This window comes from Anticarsia gemmatalis, chromosome 29 (genome assembly GCF_050436995.1).
Source record: "Anticarsia gemmatalis isolate Benzon Research Colony breed Stoneville strain chromosome 29, ilAntGemm2 primary, whole genome shotgun sequence".
Lineage (NCBI taxonomy): Eukaryota > Metazoa > Arthropoda > Insecta > Lepidoptera > Erebidae > Anticarsia > Anticarsia gemmatalis.
The window spans coordinates 4998446-5017013 of NC_134773.1; the positions used below are offsets into that span (position 1 = coordinate 4998446).

General features: G+C 38.3%; 1 protein-coding gene across 1 annotated transcript; it reads left to right on the plus strand.

The window, feature by feature from the left end:
- Positions 1 to 5516: 5516 nt before the first annotated feature.
- Positions 5517 to 18524, plus strand: LOC142985329 (venom protease-like). Its single transcript, XM_076133437.1, has 10 exons — positions 5517 to 5654; positions 9111 to 9208; positions 11301 to 11398; positions 12593 to 12726; positions 13283 to 13434; positions 14085 to 14197; positions 15232 to 15384; positions 15803 to 15932; positions 16741 to 16872; positions 17413 to 18524. The coding sequence occupies exons 1-10, from the start codon at positions 5594 to 5596 to the stop codon at positions 17578 to 17580; spliced, it is 1239 nt and encodes a 412-aa protein (XP_075989552.1). The 5' UTR covers positions 5517 to 5593; the 3' UTR covers positions 17581 to 18524.
- The last annotated feature ends 44 nt before the right edge of the window (positions 18525 to 18568 follow it).

Consider the following 18568-nt stretch of genomic DNA (forward strand, 5'->3'; position numbering starts at 1 on the left):
TACTATGGTAACCAAATAACTGATAAACATACTTTTATACTTCTAAATACATACTTATACAGATAAATTGACATCCAGGCTCAGAACAAATACTCGAGCTCATCACACAAAGATTTGTCCCGGATGAGATTCGAACCCACCACACGCGGCGCTACGGTTGTTGCGGCGAGGTGACCGCTTAAACCACTGCGCCAAACGTGTAGTTAAAGGTTAATAAAGATTAATAAAGGTTTTTTTTGCAGCTGAAAATCAGTGCTGTGCCTAGCACAGCGTATATTGAGCTGTAGCCCTTTGTTGCATATAAATGTACAAACTAGTTACTTATTAAGTTCTGTACCTCGATTCTCTACCACTATCGACTACCGACAACCGGCTAGCTATCGAAATTTTGACATTTAGAATGTACTGCCGAAATATTTCCGACGACGCCCGACAGTGGCGCTGATCAGATTTTCATACAAAATTTCTCGATGACAGGTCGGTTGTCGGTAGTCGGTAGTTGTAGAGAATCAAGGTACTGTATTTGTGATGTTTCTTTATGTGTAACAAAATTTAATGGTTTAAATGGTTTAAAGATGGATGTATGTCTTTAAAATTTTTGAACAAAGATAGTTCATAATATGAATTACATGTAATTTTTTCTGAATTGCTTGATCTTTTGGTGCAGGTTACTTTGACCGTAGTTTAATAAGTATAATAAGCAGCTGAAAAAACTGTTTTCAATGCTCAAGTTGATCAAAAAAGCTAAATTTTCACGTTGGTATTAAAAGATACCACGATTTCTAATTTTGTTAAGTTTTTTTACGTTATTGGTGCAATAAAATAATGATTATTTTTAGTTCTTTCGAGTATTGTTTCCCTGTTAAGAGGGGTGATTTATCCCTACTATCCACCAACGAGTATTTAGTATCAATGCTTTAGTGCCAAAATTTTATCAAAGCGCCTTGCATATTCCAATGAGTAACATTTTTCAGCATTACATTTTGAAATGTACGTCTATAAATATTGAACATTTTACTAGTATTTTGTGATAAATAAGGCAAAGGTTTTTGCCTAAGCTAAGCAACAGGTAAATTTTCACACAAATAATTTCAGTCTCTAAATTATAAAACAACACAACATTTTAAAACAAAAACACTACAAAAAAAGCTCAACACTTACCCGAAAAAATTACCCACAAATCGGGGTAAATATTTCTCCCTCACCACACTGTACAAACTACCTGTCTAACGCACACACACAAAAAGCTTTCACGCTCGCCGTATACACACACAAGGGCGACACACACACACACACACAATTAGAAAGAGACAAAAAATACAGGATTTGAGACACGCCTGCGTTTAGGGCGCGGGTTTCAGTGAAGAATCAAGTGTTAATGGTCACTGGTTCGGTTCTTGGTTGATGTAATTTTTGAGGTCTTTACTTTTTTTGGGGAAATAGGGATGTTTCCAAGGTAACAGAACAGAAATTATAATTAGTCTGCCAGTCAGATAATTTAAAAATATTAGGCCGGGGAAAAAGTCTTTTCGCATTATAGTATGTATAAACTTGTAATAAAATCTCTTTGGCTTCAAGAATCACAAATGAGTACACGGTTCATTAGGTTTCTTTCAGTGAGCTCGTGAGGTACACAAATATCGAGCTTTTTTGTGTAGAGAAAAGATTTTATTACAAGTTCATACATACTATAATGCGAAAAGACTTTTTCCCCGACCTAATATTGCACACGATTTTTTTATTCATTAAGAACCAATAATGTGACTTACTTAAAAAGCATTATAAAATTATGGAATGGGGGCTAATGACGTCACGGTGTTGTACATTTTGTACTCTAACGTGACGTCATGCGACTTTTCAACTCAATGTATCGCGGTAATAATTTGATTATGCACAAAAATTCAAATACGTGTGTAATTATTTTTCACAATCTACTAAAAAAACAAAATTAGTCATCATGCCTATTAGTCGTTGTCCAATTACTGATATATATTATTACTACTAGCTGACTCGCGCAACTTCGCTTGCGTCACAGAAGAGAGAATGGGTCAGAATTTTCCACGTTTTTGTAACACTTTTTACTGTTACTCTGCTCCTATTGGTCGTAGCGTGATGATATAAAATATGCTTTTTTTTTCACGAAAAATATTCTTAAAATTATTTATATCTCTTAGTATAACGAAGTCGCGGTAAGGCATATCCGCCATTAAAACAGTTGCCATGACAACGGAATTTTGTTAATTCAATGTCATTATAATTTTGATTATTCGCGACTTCGTACGCCACCTGAATTTTCCCGGGAAATACGTCATTTTCCCGGGGTAAAAAGTAGCCTATGTCCTTTCTCGGGTATCAAAATATCTCCATACCAAATTTCATGCAAATTGGTTCAGTAGTTTAGCCGTGATTGAGTAGCACTCTAGCAGACAGACAGAGTTACTTTCGCATTTATAATATTAAGTATGGATATGGATGTCACCACTGACCACTAACCATACGATTTAATAAATAATGACTACACCTTAGGCGCCCATAGCCAGTTGCGCTCACCGGTGGGTAAACGATCTGTGGGTTAAGCAACCATTGGCGCGGTCATTCCATAGATGGGTGACCGCATAGTGGTATTTGAACTGGGCGTCTCCGTGCTTCGGAGGGCACGTTAAAAGTCGGTCCCGGTTGTTGTCTACTAAGATAACAGTTGTTAAGCCATGTCAAAGGCGTCTCGGGTGGCTAAAACAACTTTGACACTAGGTTGACCACTAACCATACGACAAAACAAAACAAAAAACCTTAGGGTATAATTAGAAGCGTGATGTTATATATGTAAGTGCAAACTGCCTCCGTAGCACAGTGGTTAAGGTCGCCACGCTGCTACCATTGCGTCGGGAGGTCGTGGGTTCCAATCCCACACGGGACAATTATTTGTGCGACTCACAAATAAATGTTTCGGGTTTGTTGTGTTTAAATTTATTTATTATAAAGGCTGAAAACATAGAAAAAAACACCAAGGCTTCGATTTCAGGCAGGATGGCTTGTCCACTAGTGATTTTTAAAGCCGTTTTTCAGAGCAATAAATATGTTAGCATGCGTCTGACAGTTGACAGATGGCAGCCATTTTATAAAATTTACGATACCGCCCGCCTATAAACTGATTTTCGGCTTCCACAGCAAAATTAATATTGGATAATAACGTCCTAGCTTGAAAATGGCTTTTTGTAGCAATTTTTTTTTAATGACAATGCCGAATAAGATTTGCTCTTGTGTCGCGGGGAGTTTAACAAACATACAAATAACGGACACAAAGTACAACCAGACCCGAAACATTGATTTGTGGAAATCGAACACGCGACCTCCCAGTAGCGGCGTGGCGACCTAAACCACTGCGCCATGGAGGCAGTAAAATCATCTCAAGCACTTCTACCTTTATAACAGGCGTGATATTATGAATGTATGATATTTATTTACTTGTTGATATTATTAAATGTATGTTTGTATGTATGTATGTAATACTAGCTGACTCGCGCAACTTCGCTTGCGTCACATAAGAGAGAATGGGTCATAATTTTCCCCGTTTTTGTAACATTTTTTACTGGTACTCTGCTCCTATTGGTCGTAGCGTGGTGATATATAGCCTATCGGACCAGTAGTTCCTGAGATTAGCGCGTTCAAACAAACAAACAAACAAACAAACTCTTCAGCTATATAATATTAGTATAGAAGTATATATTAGGTCGGGGAAAAGTCTTTTCGCATTATTGTATGTATGAACTTGTATAAATATGTATGTAATGAGTCATTTATAGTCTGCGGTCAGTGCGAAATAAATACAAACAAAACAAGGAAACTCGTTTTACTTATTTATAAAGACTTATTCACAATAACAGTAAAAATACATAAAAATTAATTTATCCCATTAATGTCCCACTGCCGGACAAGTGACTCCTCCCGTAATGAGGGAGGGATTAAGCCTTAAGTCTTCCACACTGACAAACTGCGGGACTTTGCATACCTTCAAGAACTGTTCTAACTCTCAGGCATGCAAGGTTGCATCACGATGTTTTCCTTCACCGTTGTAACAAGTGATAATTATTTCTAATACACACGTAACTTGGAAAAGTTATTGCTGCGTTGCCTCGGGTACGAACCCTCGACCATTTGCATTGAAGGCGCAACTTAAACCGTTTGACTCAATAAAATTAAATAGAGAACTGTCCCACTGGCAAATCCTGTTTCTGTAAAGAGCTAGGATTTAACCTCACGAGTCCACCACGCTGATCAAGTGAGACTTTCAAGAGCTGTGTTAAACAACTGTCAGACATGTCATTGCTCACGATGTTTTCCTTCATCGTTATAACAACGTGATTGATAAAGCTGAAGAGTTTGTTTTTTGTTTGAACGCGCTAATCTCAGGAACTACTGGTCCGATTTGAAAAATTCTTTCAGTGTTAGATAGCCCATTTATCGAGGAAGGCTATAGGCTATGTAACATCACGCTACGGTCATAAGGAGCGGTGTAGCAACGAAAAATGTTACAAAAACGGGGAAAATTTTGACCCATTCTCTTAGGTGACGCAAGCGAAGTTGCGCGGGTCAGCTAGTTATTTATAATACACTCATCACTTGGAACACTCATTGGTGTGTTAGTTTTAAAGCATATTTCAATTAACCAGGTACTCGTTAACGACTTATTCAATTTAGACTCATTAAAATCATTTGTAAATTGCCAAATAATACTTAACTAACTGATTCTAGGTAGAAGTCCGTAGTTTTATAACATATTGTCTTATTGGAGGTGCTCGTGGTAAAACAACAGCAGCCGTGGTGGACCCAAGGCCTTACCCCGCCCTCGTTTGGGAGAAGACCCTTGCCCGGCAGTGGGACAGTAAAAAATTAAGTAGGGATAAGCAAAATAGCAGGCAAAACCATCTTTATCACCCCCGCCATCTTTTTGACTGCCTCTGTGGCGCGGTCGGTAGTATATGCGACTGCGGTGCGAGAGGTCTCGGGTTCGAATCCTGGGTCGGGCCAAAATGTCTTTTCTGAGATTTTCTGTTAAGAATTTCTTAGAGATTGCCCGGAGTTAGGAAGTTGAGATCGAAGACCTCCGTGCCTCGGAGAGCACGTAAAGCCGTCGGTCCTGCGCCTGACCTCTCACTGGTCGTGTCGGTTATCCGTCCCACCAAACTATGAGAGTGATGGAACAGAGAGTGTACCTGTGTATTGTGCACACACTTGGACACTATAAACAAAGTCCTGCACAGATGGCCAGTTTCAATGAAACTGACCGCCGTAGCCGTATATCGGCTAGGAGGTCATTATCACCCCCGGTTTCTGAGGTAGATTTAGCAGTAGTTTATCTATTCAAAAGCGTTGAAACTCATATAAAAAAACGCTATTGAATAGATAAACTACCGCTAAATGAAGTCAGAAACCGGGGGTTGTGATTCATAACATTAATTTTAAAAAATCACAATCTAAACTAGTCTTTATATATTCATAATACAAGTCAAGATGTTTTTCAATGCCAGTCACCTCGCGACCATCTTGCGGGACGGTCGCCATTTTTGTTTATTCGTAATAACTTGTCGCAATAATGTTGTTGAAAATAAGTTTGTTTGTGTGTCTTTTTGTAGTGATTGAGTGCGCGTTTGAAGGTGAGTAGTACTCAAATTTATTTATTAATATTTCGATAACTACTAACTATACTGAGCCCCGGTTTCTGAGGTACATTTAACGGTAGTTTATCTATTTAATAGCATTTTTTTTTGTATAAGTTTAAACGCTATTTAATAGATAAACTACCGCTAAATGTACCTCAGAAACCGGGGGTATGTCATCTAACAAATGTACGTAGGTCTTTCTTTATTTTTATATAAACGTACATAATAAACCATGATTTTAATGTTAGTGTTAAATATTTTTAAATTACTATAATGTCAGTTGACTCATAAGACTTAGGAAGTCATGATTTTATCCGACTTTCAAAGGGAGGATTTTAGTATGACAAACAGTCTTACCGAGGGGAATCGTGTTATAACCCATATTATACATAAAAAGTTTCTCCGTGTTTCGTAAGGCACGTTAAATTGTGGGTACCGGCTGTCATATACAAAGATCTTTGACAGTCGTTAACAGTAGTCAGAAGCTTGAAAGTATCGTGTTATAACCCAGGTAACTGTGTTGTGGAGGTCCGATAGACAGTCGCTGCATGTACAATACTGGTATTCAGCTGCATCCGGTGAGACTGGGAGCTGACTACAACATAGTTGGAAGAGAGGCTAGACTGATTTTCCTTCATTAGTAAATATTTTTTGTTTACTACACATATTTTTATAGTGTGAATTGATTTTGATGATTCATGTATTTGAATGCTTGCCCTAATTAAATCTTTTGGTACATTTCTATAGATCAATTTGATGAGTAGTTTTTTAGATATACTTTTTGCAATACTTTAGTAACTTTGTATTAATTGACGATAAAAATATTTGTGCGATCCACAAATAGTTGTTTCTGTACTTTGTGTCCGTTGTTTGTATTTTTGTAAACGTCAAGACACAAGAGCAATTAGTGCAGAAATTATCTTTAAACAAAAAAAAAGGGTTCTGTTTGACCTGTCTTTCTTAGTATCTGATTTTATAAAAACTACATCAGCCTTTTAATAGTAAAAGACAGACAGTCAGTGCGAGAAGTATGTCACATTCGTACAGTTATTTATAATGTTAACTAATTAGCATAAATATGCAAAATAGTTATTATTTATTTCTTAGTATTGTTGAAAACCAATTCGCGAAATACGTAGAAACTTGATTTCTTAGAAAATATACTGTCTTTGTGCTCTGAGCTGTAGTGTATACGATTGTCTCGTAGTCTCAAGTTTGTATCCTAGTTAGTGCTTTTATAGTGTTCTTACTTATATTTTAGTCCAACAATTATGTATAGAGAGCCATGTCCTATTTATCAATATTGTGATGAACTAGAGGCCGTCCGCGACTTCGTCCGCGTGGAACACCCTTACCGTGTAAATCCCGATCCCTCGGAAACTCCGCGATAAAAAGTAACCTATGTGTTATTCTGGGTCTTCAGCTACCTACATACCAAATTTCGTCATAATCGGTTCAGAGGTATTTGCGTGAAAGAGTAACAAACACCCATACATACGGGTCAAGAAACTAAATTTTGTCATGAGCACGAGTATCTGTTCTGAGCAAGTTAATTTATCTATATAAGAATATATTTTGAAGTACATAAGTATGTTTATCAGTTGTTTAGTTACAGTACAAGCTCTGCTCAGTTTCCAAACCATTTTAAAGATGCACAATGATTTGAAAAACCAGCTTTAATATAAGGAAAAGATTTTTAAAAATCATTCAGGTAAAATATTTAAGTATCATTTTGGAAAAAACCAGTAATATAATAAACAAGTCTTCTTTATCCACCTGAGCTCTATGACATTATAATGAGAAAAATAATTAAGTTAAAATAAAAATTTACACCAATGAGTGTTTCAAGTGACGTGTGTATTATAAATAATGATCACGTTGTTATAACGGTGAAGGAAAACATCGTGAGCAATGACATGACTGACAGTTGTTTAACACAGCTCTTGACGGAACGCAAAGTCCCCCACACTTGGTCAGCGCGGTGGACTCAAGACCTAACTCAGCCTTCATTACGAGAGACCCTTGCCCAGCAGTGGGACAGTAATGGGTTAAATTTCTTTTTGTTTATACCTAGGTACACTAGCTGACTAAGCTGACCCGCGCAACTGCGCTTGCGTCACATAAGTAAGAGAGAATGGGTCATCATTTTCCCTGTTTTGTAACATTTTTTACTGGTACTCTGCTCCTATTGGTCGTAGCGTGATGATATATAGCCTATAATCTTCCTCAATAAATGGACTATCTAACACTAAAATAATTTTTCAAATCGGACCAGTAGTTCCTGAGATTAGCGCGTTCAAACAAACAAACAAACTCTTCAGCTTTATAATATTAGTATAGATTTGCAAAACTAGTTTTAATTGAGTCACAATCAGTCTTGATTAAGATTCAATTGAGATACTGCACTTTGCCCCATAAGGAAATGTTAGTCATAGTTCCAAGTGGTTCATGAGACAGGGAAACCCCAAAACAAGTTGATTTTTTATTCAGACAATTAACTACAAGGTCAAATGACGTCAAACGTCGCGTCTCTGTGAGCAGTTATAAAAATAACAAGTCCTTCCAACAAAGAAGAATTATTTATCGTATGGTTAGTGGCCATTTACGACTCAACTGCACGTCTGTCGCAGTGGTTAACGTGGTCACCTCGCCGCAATAACCGTAGCGCGATTTCGAGTTCCTCCGTGTTTCGAAAAACACGTTAAATTGTGGGTCCCGGTTGACGTTTTTTAAGATCTTTGACAGTCGTTAACAGTAGTCAGAAGCTTGAAAGTCTGACAAGCAGTGCTCCTTAGTATCGTGTTATAACCCAGGTAACTGTGTTGTGGAGGTCTGATAGACAGTCGCTGCATGTACAATACTGGTATTCAGCTGCATCCGGTGAGACTGGAAGCCGACTACAACATAGTTGGAAGAGAGACTAGACTGATGATGAGTATTACAAGATTAGCTAGTACTACAATACACTACATATGACGTAGAATTCCTAGGTTATCTGTATGACCTAAGTACTCAATTTAATAATTAATATGAGAGATAATTATGTTTGTAAATATTTTTATTATTATAACCTTTTAATGTCAGTGATCTACTAAGGCTTTCCTTATTTCAATGTCGTTTAGATGAAGCCTAAATAAAAAATAACTGCAAATGTGAAATTTTAAACGATTGAACTAAGATTGTATCTGTGGTCATGAGTGTGGTCATGGGCGCCCATAGCCACTTGCGCTTACCGGTCGGTAAACGATCTGTGGTTAAGCAACCGCTGTCATTCTATACATAGCTGACCGCATACTGGTATCTGAACTGGGCGTCTCCGTGCTTCGGAGGGCACGTAAAAAGTCGATCCCGGTGGTTGTCAACTAAGATAACAGTCGTTAAGTCATGTCAAAAGCCTTTCGGGCGTGTATGTACCTCTAGATTATAAAATTCTAATTATTCTTTTTTCAGGAGATCTGTGCACGAAAGATGGACAGACGGGCACATGTATGCTGATAGGTAAATGCCGATCAGCGCTTGAAGATATTAAGAACAGGAAAAATCCTAAGGTATTTATAAACCTACCTTATATTATTGTACGAACAGTGATAGCCGAGTGGTACAAGTTGGTACCTCCCACGCAAGTGGTCGACGGTTCGAACCCAACACACCAATGACTTTTCCAAGTGATGTGTGTATTAGAAATAATTATCGCTTGTTACAACGGTGAGGGAAAACATCGTGATGCAACCTTGCATGCCTAAAAGTTCTTTAGAACAGTTCTTGAAGTAGTACAAAGTCCGACACTTGGCCAGCGTGGTGGACTCAAGACCTAATCCTTTTCTCCAACCGGGAGGAAATCCTTGCCCAGCATTGATGCGTGATATAAAAAATGAATTTAAAAACAAAATTGTACTGCAAATGTCGGAAATAAGGAATGTATTTAGCTCTTAAGGAAAAAAACAAGAGAATATTCTATACGTCAATTAATTAGTATTTAAAAACTAGTATCCATATATAATAATAATTTACAATACAAGTTGACATTTACAATAAAGAGCTCATAGTCCCCCTCACCGTGTGGTAATCGCTCAGTATGTTAACGCGTACATTACATAGATGTACGTGCAGTGATATTTGAGCTGAGCGTCTCCGTGCTTCGAGCACGTTACAAGTCTAGCTTGTTAACATAACATGAGTTCAGACAAACACTTCAACTACTTTGACACTAGACCACTAACTATACGACAAATAAATAATAATACAATATACTTAATGTGATGCAAGCCATGTAAAATACGTGTTATAACCCAGGTAACTGTGTTGTGGAGGTCCGATAGACAGTCGCTGCATGTACAATACTGGTATTCAGCTGCATCCGGTGAGACTGGAAGCTTCCAGTCTCAGTGTCCAACATACATAGTTGGAAGAAAGGCATGATAGGAAATATACGTAGTTACATTGTATTCTTTTCCTTGCGTTAATTAAACTTTGACTTGTGTGCAATTAAAAAACTGGTTTAATAAAATTGTTAATGCTCTTGTATTCATAACATTAATTGACTTTATGAGTCACAAAATTTTCCGTATCAAACGACATGTCTGACAGTTGTTTAACACAGTTCTTGAAAGCGAAGTCTCACTTGAGCGTGGATTATTGTCTAAGCTCTCTCGAAGACCAAAGACCAGGACATTAATCTATACTAATATTATAAAGCCGAAGAGTTTGTTTGTTTGTTTGAACGCGCTAATCTCAGGAACTACTGGTCCGATTTGCAAAATTCTTTCAGTGTTAGATAGTCCATTTATCGAGGAAGGTTATATGCTATAAATCATCACGCTGCTACCAATAGGAGCAGAGTACTAGTGTAAAATGTTACAAAAACGGGGAAATTTTTTGACGCTTATGTAACGCAAGCGAAGTTGCGCGGGTCAGCTAGTGGATAAATAAACATACGCACAAACCTAACATCACGCCTGTTATACCCGAAGAAGACTTATGCTAAGAAGTGTTAAATACTCGTATCGTTAACAATGTTAGTCCCATGTAATAAGGGAGCCTATTGCCACAAAACATACCGGGCACGTTACCAACCCTATAACTGTCCCACTGCTGGGCAAGGGTCTCCTTCCGAATGAGCTAGGTATAAGGCCTTGAGTCGACCACGCTGACTTTGAATGCCCTTAAGAAATGTGTTAAACAACTTTTAAGGTACAGTATCATGACGATGTTTTCTTTCATCGTTATAACAAGTTATAATTATTTATAATACACACATCACTCAGAAAAGTCATTGGTGTGTTGCCTCGGGTTCGGACCGTCGACTACTTGCGTGAAAAGTGCCAACTTATATCACTCGGCTATCATTGTCACCCTTTCTTCCCATAGAAGTAGGCAGAGACCAGAGAACGCCATTTGTCAAACTGCCTTTGCCTCACTCACATGTATAAAATGACTTGTAGTCATACAGGACCTAATCATTCTACGTTTTAACACTACTCAATAAAATTAAATATTAGCCACCTTACGAAGTGTTGTACCTGATGGTAGTTGAAATTGATACTTCGACAGATTTGTTCTCGTTCTATCTATTGAATAGGTTATCTGAGGCTTAAACATAGCCCGTTAAACTGGTTCTAATTATTATGGTTTTATTTTCAGATATGTGGTTTCGTCAGTTCCGACCCTATTGTGTGCTGTCTTGATAATGTTATACCTACTGTGCCTACCCCATTCAATGTAGCTACCACTACGAAAAGGTAAGAACAATAAATTAAATAAATAAATATCATTGTACAACTCACACACGGTCATCTGATTACAAACTAAGCAGAGCTTGTACTGTAAATAACTGATAAACATACTTATATACTTGTAAATACATACTTATATAGCTACATTAACAAGCTCAGAACAGATACTCGTGCTCAACACACAAATATTAGTCCCGGGTGTGATCAGTTTTTAAACTATTGAGGCGCTCATAGCCAGTTCCGCTCACTGGTCGGAAAACGATCCATGGTTTACGCAAATCTTGGCGCAGTTATTCCATAGATGGGTGACCGCATAGTGATATTTGAACTGAGACCGCGCTTTGGAAGACACGTTAAAAGTCGGTCCCGTTTGTTGTCAATTAAAATAACAGTCGTTAAGCCATGTCAAAGGCCTTTCGGGTGGTTTGAACAACTTTGACACTAGGTTGACCACAAATCATACGATAAAATAAATAATAAAATTAATTTTAGGTTTGTACACATAAAATATACGTAAAATAACACCTTCCCATAGCGGTAGTCAGAGACAAAAGAACGTCACTTGGTACGATCCTTACAAACTTCCCTTGCTACCACATACATACATGTTGTCATACAGGACCGCCATACTACAATATTTCTACACGGGTCTTAAATAAGTAAATAAAAGTTACGATACCTTATTTGTTCACCCGACGTTTCGATCGAATTACATCGACCGTGGTTACGAGCTGACTGATGTGGCTGCTAAGCGTCGTCTCCTTGCGAGTTTCAACGCCTACCCTCACTTGGTTTTCACTATTTACAAATTGTTCGAAAAGTAATGTTTTTTCCAAGTTGTACAGTCTGTATTACATCACTGTCATAGTGCGTGTGACGAACATCACCCACGAGAGCTCACACGAACATACACACGTGCTCTCCGAGACGGAGGTCTACATAACTCTAATGAATTTCTTGACAAAAACACTTAATTCATATGTTTTTTGCACACACACTACCGACATTATTATGTAAACGATCAGTATATTAAGTAACGCGTACATTACATAGATGTACGTGCAGTGATATTTAAGCTGAGCGTCTCCGTGCTTCGAGCACGTTACAAGTCTAACTTGTTAACATAACATGAGTTCAGACAAACACTTCAACTACTTTGATACTAGGTTCACCACTAACTATACGATTTATTATTTACAGACCGGCTACAGCGGCCACCACAGAGTATGTACCTCCGGTATATGATTATGAAGATAATACGAATAAAAATGGCGGATGCTCTGCCATCCCTGCTCAAATGACGTCGAATAAAACTGGACGAAAGGCTTTTGACAGTAAGTATTAATTATTTATTAGGGTAGTTAACTATCAATCAAATCAGCTACTCTTTATGAAATGTCAAAAACACATTTTTGAGTATAGAATAGAAATATGACATGACGTCACTAGTATTTTCGTTGGTATCAAATGAGTGCCTATTAAAATGTTTCAGTCTGTAATAATTACAATTTCAACATTATTTACGAATAAAATTACAAAGCCTGTGCATTTTAGATGAACCTTTTACGAGTACGAGTTTAATAATTTTTCGTTAACCCAGTCTATGAAAGTAAAGGAATAGAAAGTGTACCTGTGTATTGTGCACACACTTGGACACTATAAACAAAGTCCTGCACAGTTGGCTGTTAACCGTGGCCAAAATCGGCCCGGACGACATAATATTAATCAGATGACTGTGTGTGACGTGTACAAATAGTATATTTATAAACTATTTCTGAATGTCCCAAACCCGCACTTAGCCAGCGTGGTGGACTCAAGGCCTAACCCCTCCCTCAATACGGGAGAAAACCCTTGCCAGAGACATTAATGGGTTAAATTTATTTATTTCAGAATGTATAGAATATCAAGAGCAGTTTGTTTACCCGTGTGAGCGCGGGGTAGCCCTCACCGGCGAACTTAGCCGCAGTAATCATTGTCACCATAATGCTGATGAATTAATCATCGGAGGGACTGACACTAGCAAAGATGAATTTCCACATATGGTGAGTCAATATCAGTCCAGCCTTTCTTCCAACTATGTTGTCGTCTTCCAGTCTCACCGGATGCAGCTGAATACCAGTATTGTACATGCAGCGACTGTCTATCGGACCTCCACAACACATTTGGTTTTAAACACGATACTAAGTAAGACTAGTTGTCAGACTTTCAAGCTTCTATTTACTGCCAACGAGTCTTCAATTAAGTTTCCTACTTTTTGATTCAATAAATTTAGTAAACTTTGTACAAAGTATTAGAAATAGTCATATAATATTTTGAATAGTCATATAGGTACCTAATACGTTAGGTCCACATATTTTTGAATAAATACAGGCCGTGACCGATTTGCATGTCCGGTTGCTCAAATTCTTAATAAATACGAATTAATTTCTCGTAGAACTTGTCAGAACGATGTTCTAAACCTTCATTAAATCCTTAAATTTGATCACGAGCAATATGTGTGATTGTGCATTGCTATTCAAAATCATTAGGCGCTTAGAATCAGTCAAGTCAGTTAGTGTTTAGAAAACTCTTTCGTTACTGAGTGACTGATGGACAACGCACAGTTGAAACTACTGAGCTTACAAACTTGACATTTGCTATGAACATTCCTTAGTAAGTGTAGAGGAGTACTAAGAGAGGATTTTATTTTTAGGTAATGCTGGGTTACGGCGATGACGACCAATCGATCGCGTGGCTTTGTGGAGGAGCCGTCATTAGTGACCGGTTCATCTTGACAGCTGGACATTGTACTGCTAGCAGGGAACAGTGAGTAGACCGAGAAGACCGGCCAGGCGAGGTGATCATGCCTGGTGGGCCTAGGCTGCCCGACTGTTGTAGTCGGGAACTTGTATATATAGTCAGTTGCAGTGCAAACTTCGATAGCGCAATCTAGGACTTGTGACGTCACTCACTGCGCGTGGTGGTTGGCTGGCCCCAGTAGATGTCGCTGTATGTAACGGGTCTTAAACCCGTTTGACCACGAGTGACCACGGTCGATGTAATTCGATCGAAACGTCGGGTGAACAAATAGGGTATTCTAACCTTTAATTTTCAATCACGATTAAGACCCGTTACATTATAATATTACGAGTAGACCGGAGGGTACTGCAGTAGACCTGAGTAGATTTGAGTAGACTTTGACTGCCTCAGTGTCGCAGTGGTTAAAGTCACCCGCTACCATTGTGTTGGGAAGTCGTGATTCGATCACCACATAGAAAATTTGTTTGTGCGATCCACAAATTGTTGTTTCGTGTCTGATTGTGCTTTGTGTCCGTTGTTTGTATGTTTGTAAAAGTCCCCGTGACTTATAAGTAATTCTTATTACTGGAGTTGTGTTTTTAAAATAAGAAAAGGAACAGAAAATGAGTATAGTTACCTGTATACTGTACACACATACTTGGACACCAAAGAGTCCCGTACCATCAGCTGGTTTCAATGAAACTGACCGCCGGGAGGACAATATTATCATTATTAATACATACTTTATCACGCCTTGTCCACATAGAGGTATTCAGAGACCAAAGAACGTCACTTGGTACGATCCTTACAAACTTCCCTTGCTTCATTCACATACATACATGTTGTCATACAGGACCGAGTACTACGCACCTGACCTTTTTTCATTATAACAGACTAACCCTCTCACTCATAAACACACTATAAACCTATTTTAGTTTTAAAGCTACTATAATGTTTTCTCTTTTTCATTTCGCTAAGGAGTGAAAGAAACAGAACACTTTATAAGCCTTTCATAACTTCATATATTTTTATGAATGGTGTTATATTATTTTGTTCCTTAGGGGTCCAGCAACTTACGCGCTAGTGGGAGCACTGACCCGTAGCGATGCACAGCAGAAATCTAAGTGGTATAGAGTGAAGAGAATCATTAAACACCCGGAGTACAAACCTCCTGTCAAATATAACGATATTGCTTTGTTGGAGACTGAAAAACAGTAAGTATACATACTTCTAATAAAGGAATTGATTTAGGTACTGTCCCACTGCTGGGCAATGGTCCCCTCCCGGAATCAGGGAAAGGTAAGGCCTCATCTATACTAATATTATAAAGCTGAAGAGTTTGTTTGTTTAAACGCGCTAATCTCAGGAAGAACTGGTCCGATTTGAAAAATTCTTTCAGTGTTAGATAGCCCATTTATCGAGGAAGTTTGGCTAGGCTATATATCATCACTCTACGACCAATAGGAGCAGAGTACCAGTGAAAAATGTAACAGAAACGAGGAAAATTTTGACCCATACTCTCTAATGTGACGCAGTGTGGAAGTGTTAAATAAAATTACAAAACCTTAGATGCCATACTCCAGACTGGTTAGCAAAACTGATAATTTGTGTCAATCATATTTGTGTTTTCAGGATACAATTAAGTCAGTTCGTGGTACCAGCTTGTCTTCATGTTGGAGACCCTATAGATGATGAGCGGGTCCTTGCAACTGGGTGGGGTCTAACCACGTATCAAGGGTCAGAATCTGAAGCTATGCAAAAGGTAATCAATACTTACCTTTACCATATAACTGAATAAATATTAGGTCGGAGAAAAAGTCTTTTCGCATTATAGTATGTATGAACTTGTAATAAAATCTCTTTGGCTTCAAGAATCACAAATGAGTACACGGTTCATTAGGTTTCTTTCAGTGAGCTCGTGAGGTACCCAAATATCGAGCTTTTTTGTGTAGAGAAAAGATTTTATTACAAGTTCATACATACTATAATGCGAAAAGACTTTTTCCCCGACCTAATATTTGGACAACTCACACACGGTCATCTGATTACAAACTAAGCAGTGCTTGTACTGGAATTAGATAACTGATAACAGATACTTATGTGTATAAAATAAAATATAATAAATTTAACCCATTAATGTCCCACTGCTGGGCAAGGGTCTCCTCCCGAAATGAGGGAAGGTTTAGGCCTTAAACCCACCACGCTAGCCAAGTGGGGTTGGGGACTTTGCATACCATCAAGAACTGTTCTTTTAAACTCACAGTCATGCAAGGTTGCATCACGATAATTTCCTTCACCGTTGTAACAAGTGACAATTATTTCTAATACACACATAACTGTACGAACCTTCTTCGAAGCTTAAACCACTCAGCTATCATTTATATACTTGTAAATACATACTTATATAGATACATTAACAAGCTCAGAACAGATACTCGTGCTCATCACACAAATATTAGTCTCGGGTGTGATTGGAACCACACGCGGCGCTACAGTTATAGCGGCGAGGTGACCACGTTAACCACACAGACAAATGTGTAGTTTTAAATAAAAAACCATTTGTTTTCCAGGTCATTCTCCACAAGTTCACTACACCAGAATGTTCGGAGAAGTACCAACCAATGAGGCTGATGAAAATAGGCTTTGACCCTCAATCACAGACCTGCTATGGAGACAAGACACAGCCTAAAGATACCTGCCAAGTAAGTAACTTTGAGGCCATAGCCAGTTGCGCTCACCGGTCGGTAAACGATCTGTGGGTTAAGCAAACCTTGGCGCGGTCATTGCATAGATGGGTGACCGCATATTGGTGTTTGAGCTGGGAGTCTGTGCTTCGATGGGCATGTAAAAAGTCGGTCCCGGTTGTTGTCAATTAAGATAACAGTCGTTAAGCCATGTCAAAGGGAGACGCTCAATTCAAATACCACTTGGCTATTACTTACCTAACCTTTAGAATTACCGCGTCAAGCGCTGCGAATGCTAACACACCTCAACTACCACATCTCCCAGTCGGCTATAACTGCTCCCAATCGGTTATACTTGCTGCCAAACGGCTTAAACTATTCACCAACTCTTAATCGGCTATAACTAATTTTAATCGGCTATAACTGCACCCAATCGGCTGTACCTGCTGCCAAACGGCTAAAACTATTCTTTACCACCAACTCTTAATCGGCTATAACTGCTCCCAATCGGCTATAACTGCCCCCAATCGGCTATAATTTTAATGATTTTTTTTCCAGGGTGACAGCGGCGGTCCGATTCAAATCAAAAGTAAGAAAATTCACTGCATGTACACAATAGTCGGTGTGACTTCGTTTGGCAGAGCCTGTGGTTTCCCAGGACAACCGGCTATTTACACCCGGGTGGCTAACTATGTACCCTGGATTGAAAGCATCGTATGGCCTTAGGATAAGCTAGATTTAATAGAATTTTAGATAATCATAACTTTTAAACTCTCGCGTTGCATGTTTTATATATTACTAGCTGACCCGGCAAACGTTTTTTAGCCATATATATATAAAAATAGTGTCACTTAGGGGCATGAAAAATAGATGTTGGCTGATTCTCAGACCTACTCAATATGCTCACAAAATTTCGTGAGAATCGGTCAAGACGTTTCGGAGGAGTATGGCAACGAAAACTGTGACACGAGAATTTTATATATTAGATAGGATACGGGAATTAACGCGAACACGCATTTTACCTTAAAATGTCTAACCGAAGTGTCGTCGGTCGGCGGCCGGCGAGTGCAACCTGCGCCGAAACGTTAGGCATTTTAAGGAAAAATGCGTGTTCGCGTTAATTCCCGTATCCTATTATATATTAGCTTTGAGATAAGTCCTAAATAGCTTCTTTATCAGATAAAATGATGACAAAACATTTGTTAAACTATGACACTATATTTATATTACGCTAACTAAATTTTTATTATAGTACTAGCTTTTGTTCGCGATTTTCAACGCGCGGTTTGTGACTTACATTCATACAAATGTTCATCCCCTATTTTATCCACTTAGGGGTAGAATTGATCAAAATCCTTTCTTAGCGGATTTCTACGTCATAACATCTACCTGCATGACAAATGTCAGCTCGATCCGTCCAGTGGTTTGTGCTGTGCGTTGATAGATCACTATGTCAGTCAGTCACCTTTGAGTTATATATATTTAGATATTTAATCATTTTTTATGCCAAATTACTTACTGGTTGTACTTTGTGTCCGTTGTTTGTATGTTTGTTAAAGTTCCCGCGACACAAGAACAATTCTTAGTGCGGGAGTTGTCTTTTTAAAACGAAAAGTATCTGCTTTCGAAGTCATAAGCTATCTACTACTTATCTGAAACTAACTAATGGACGTTAATACAGCATAATATTAGTATTTTACTCAAATAAAAGTAC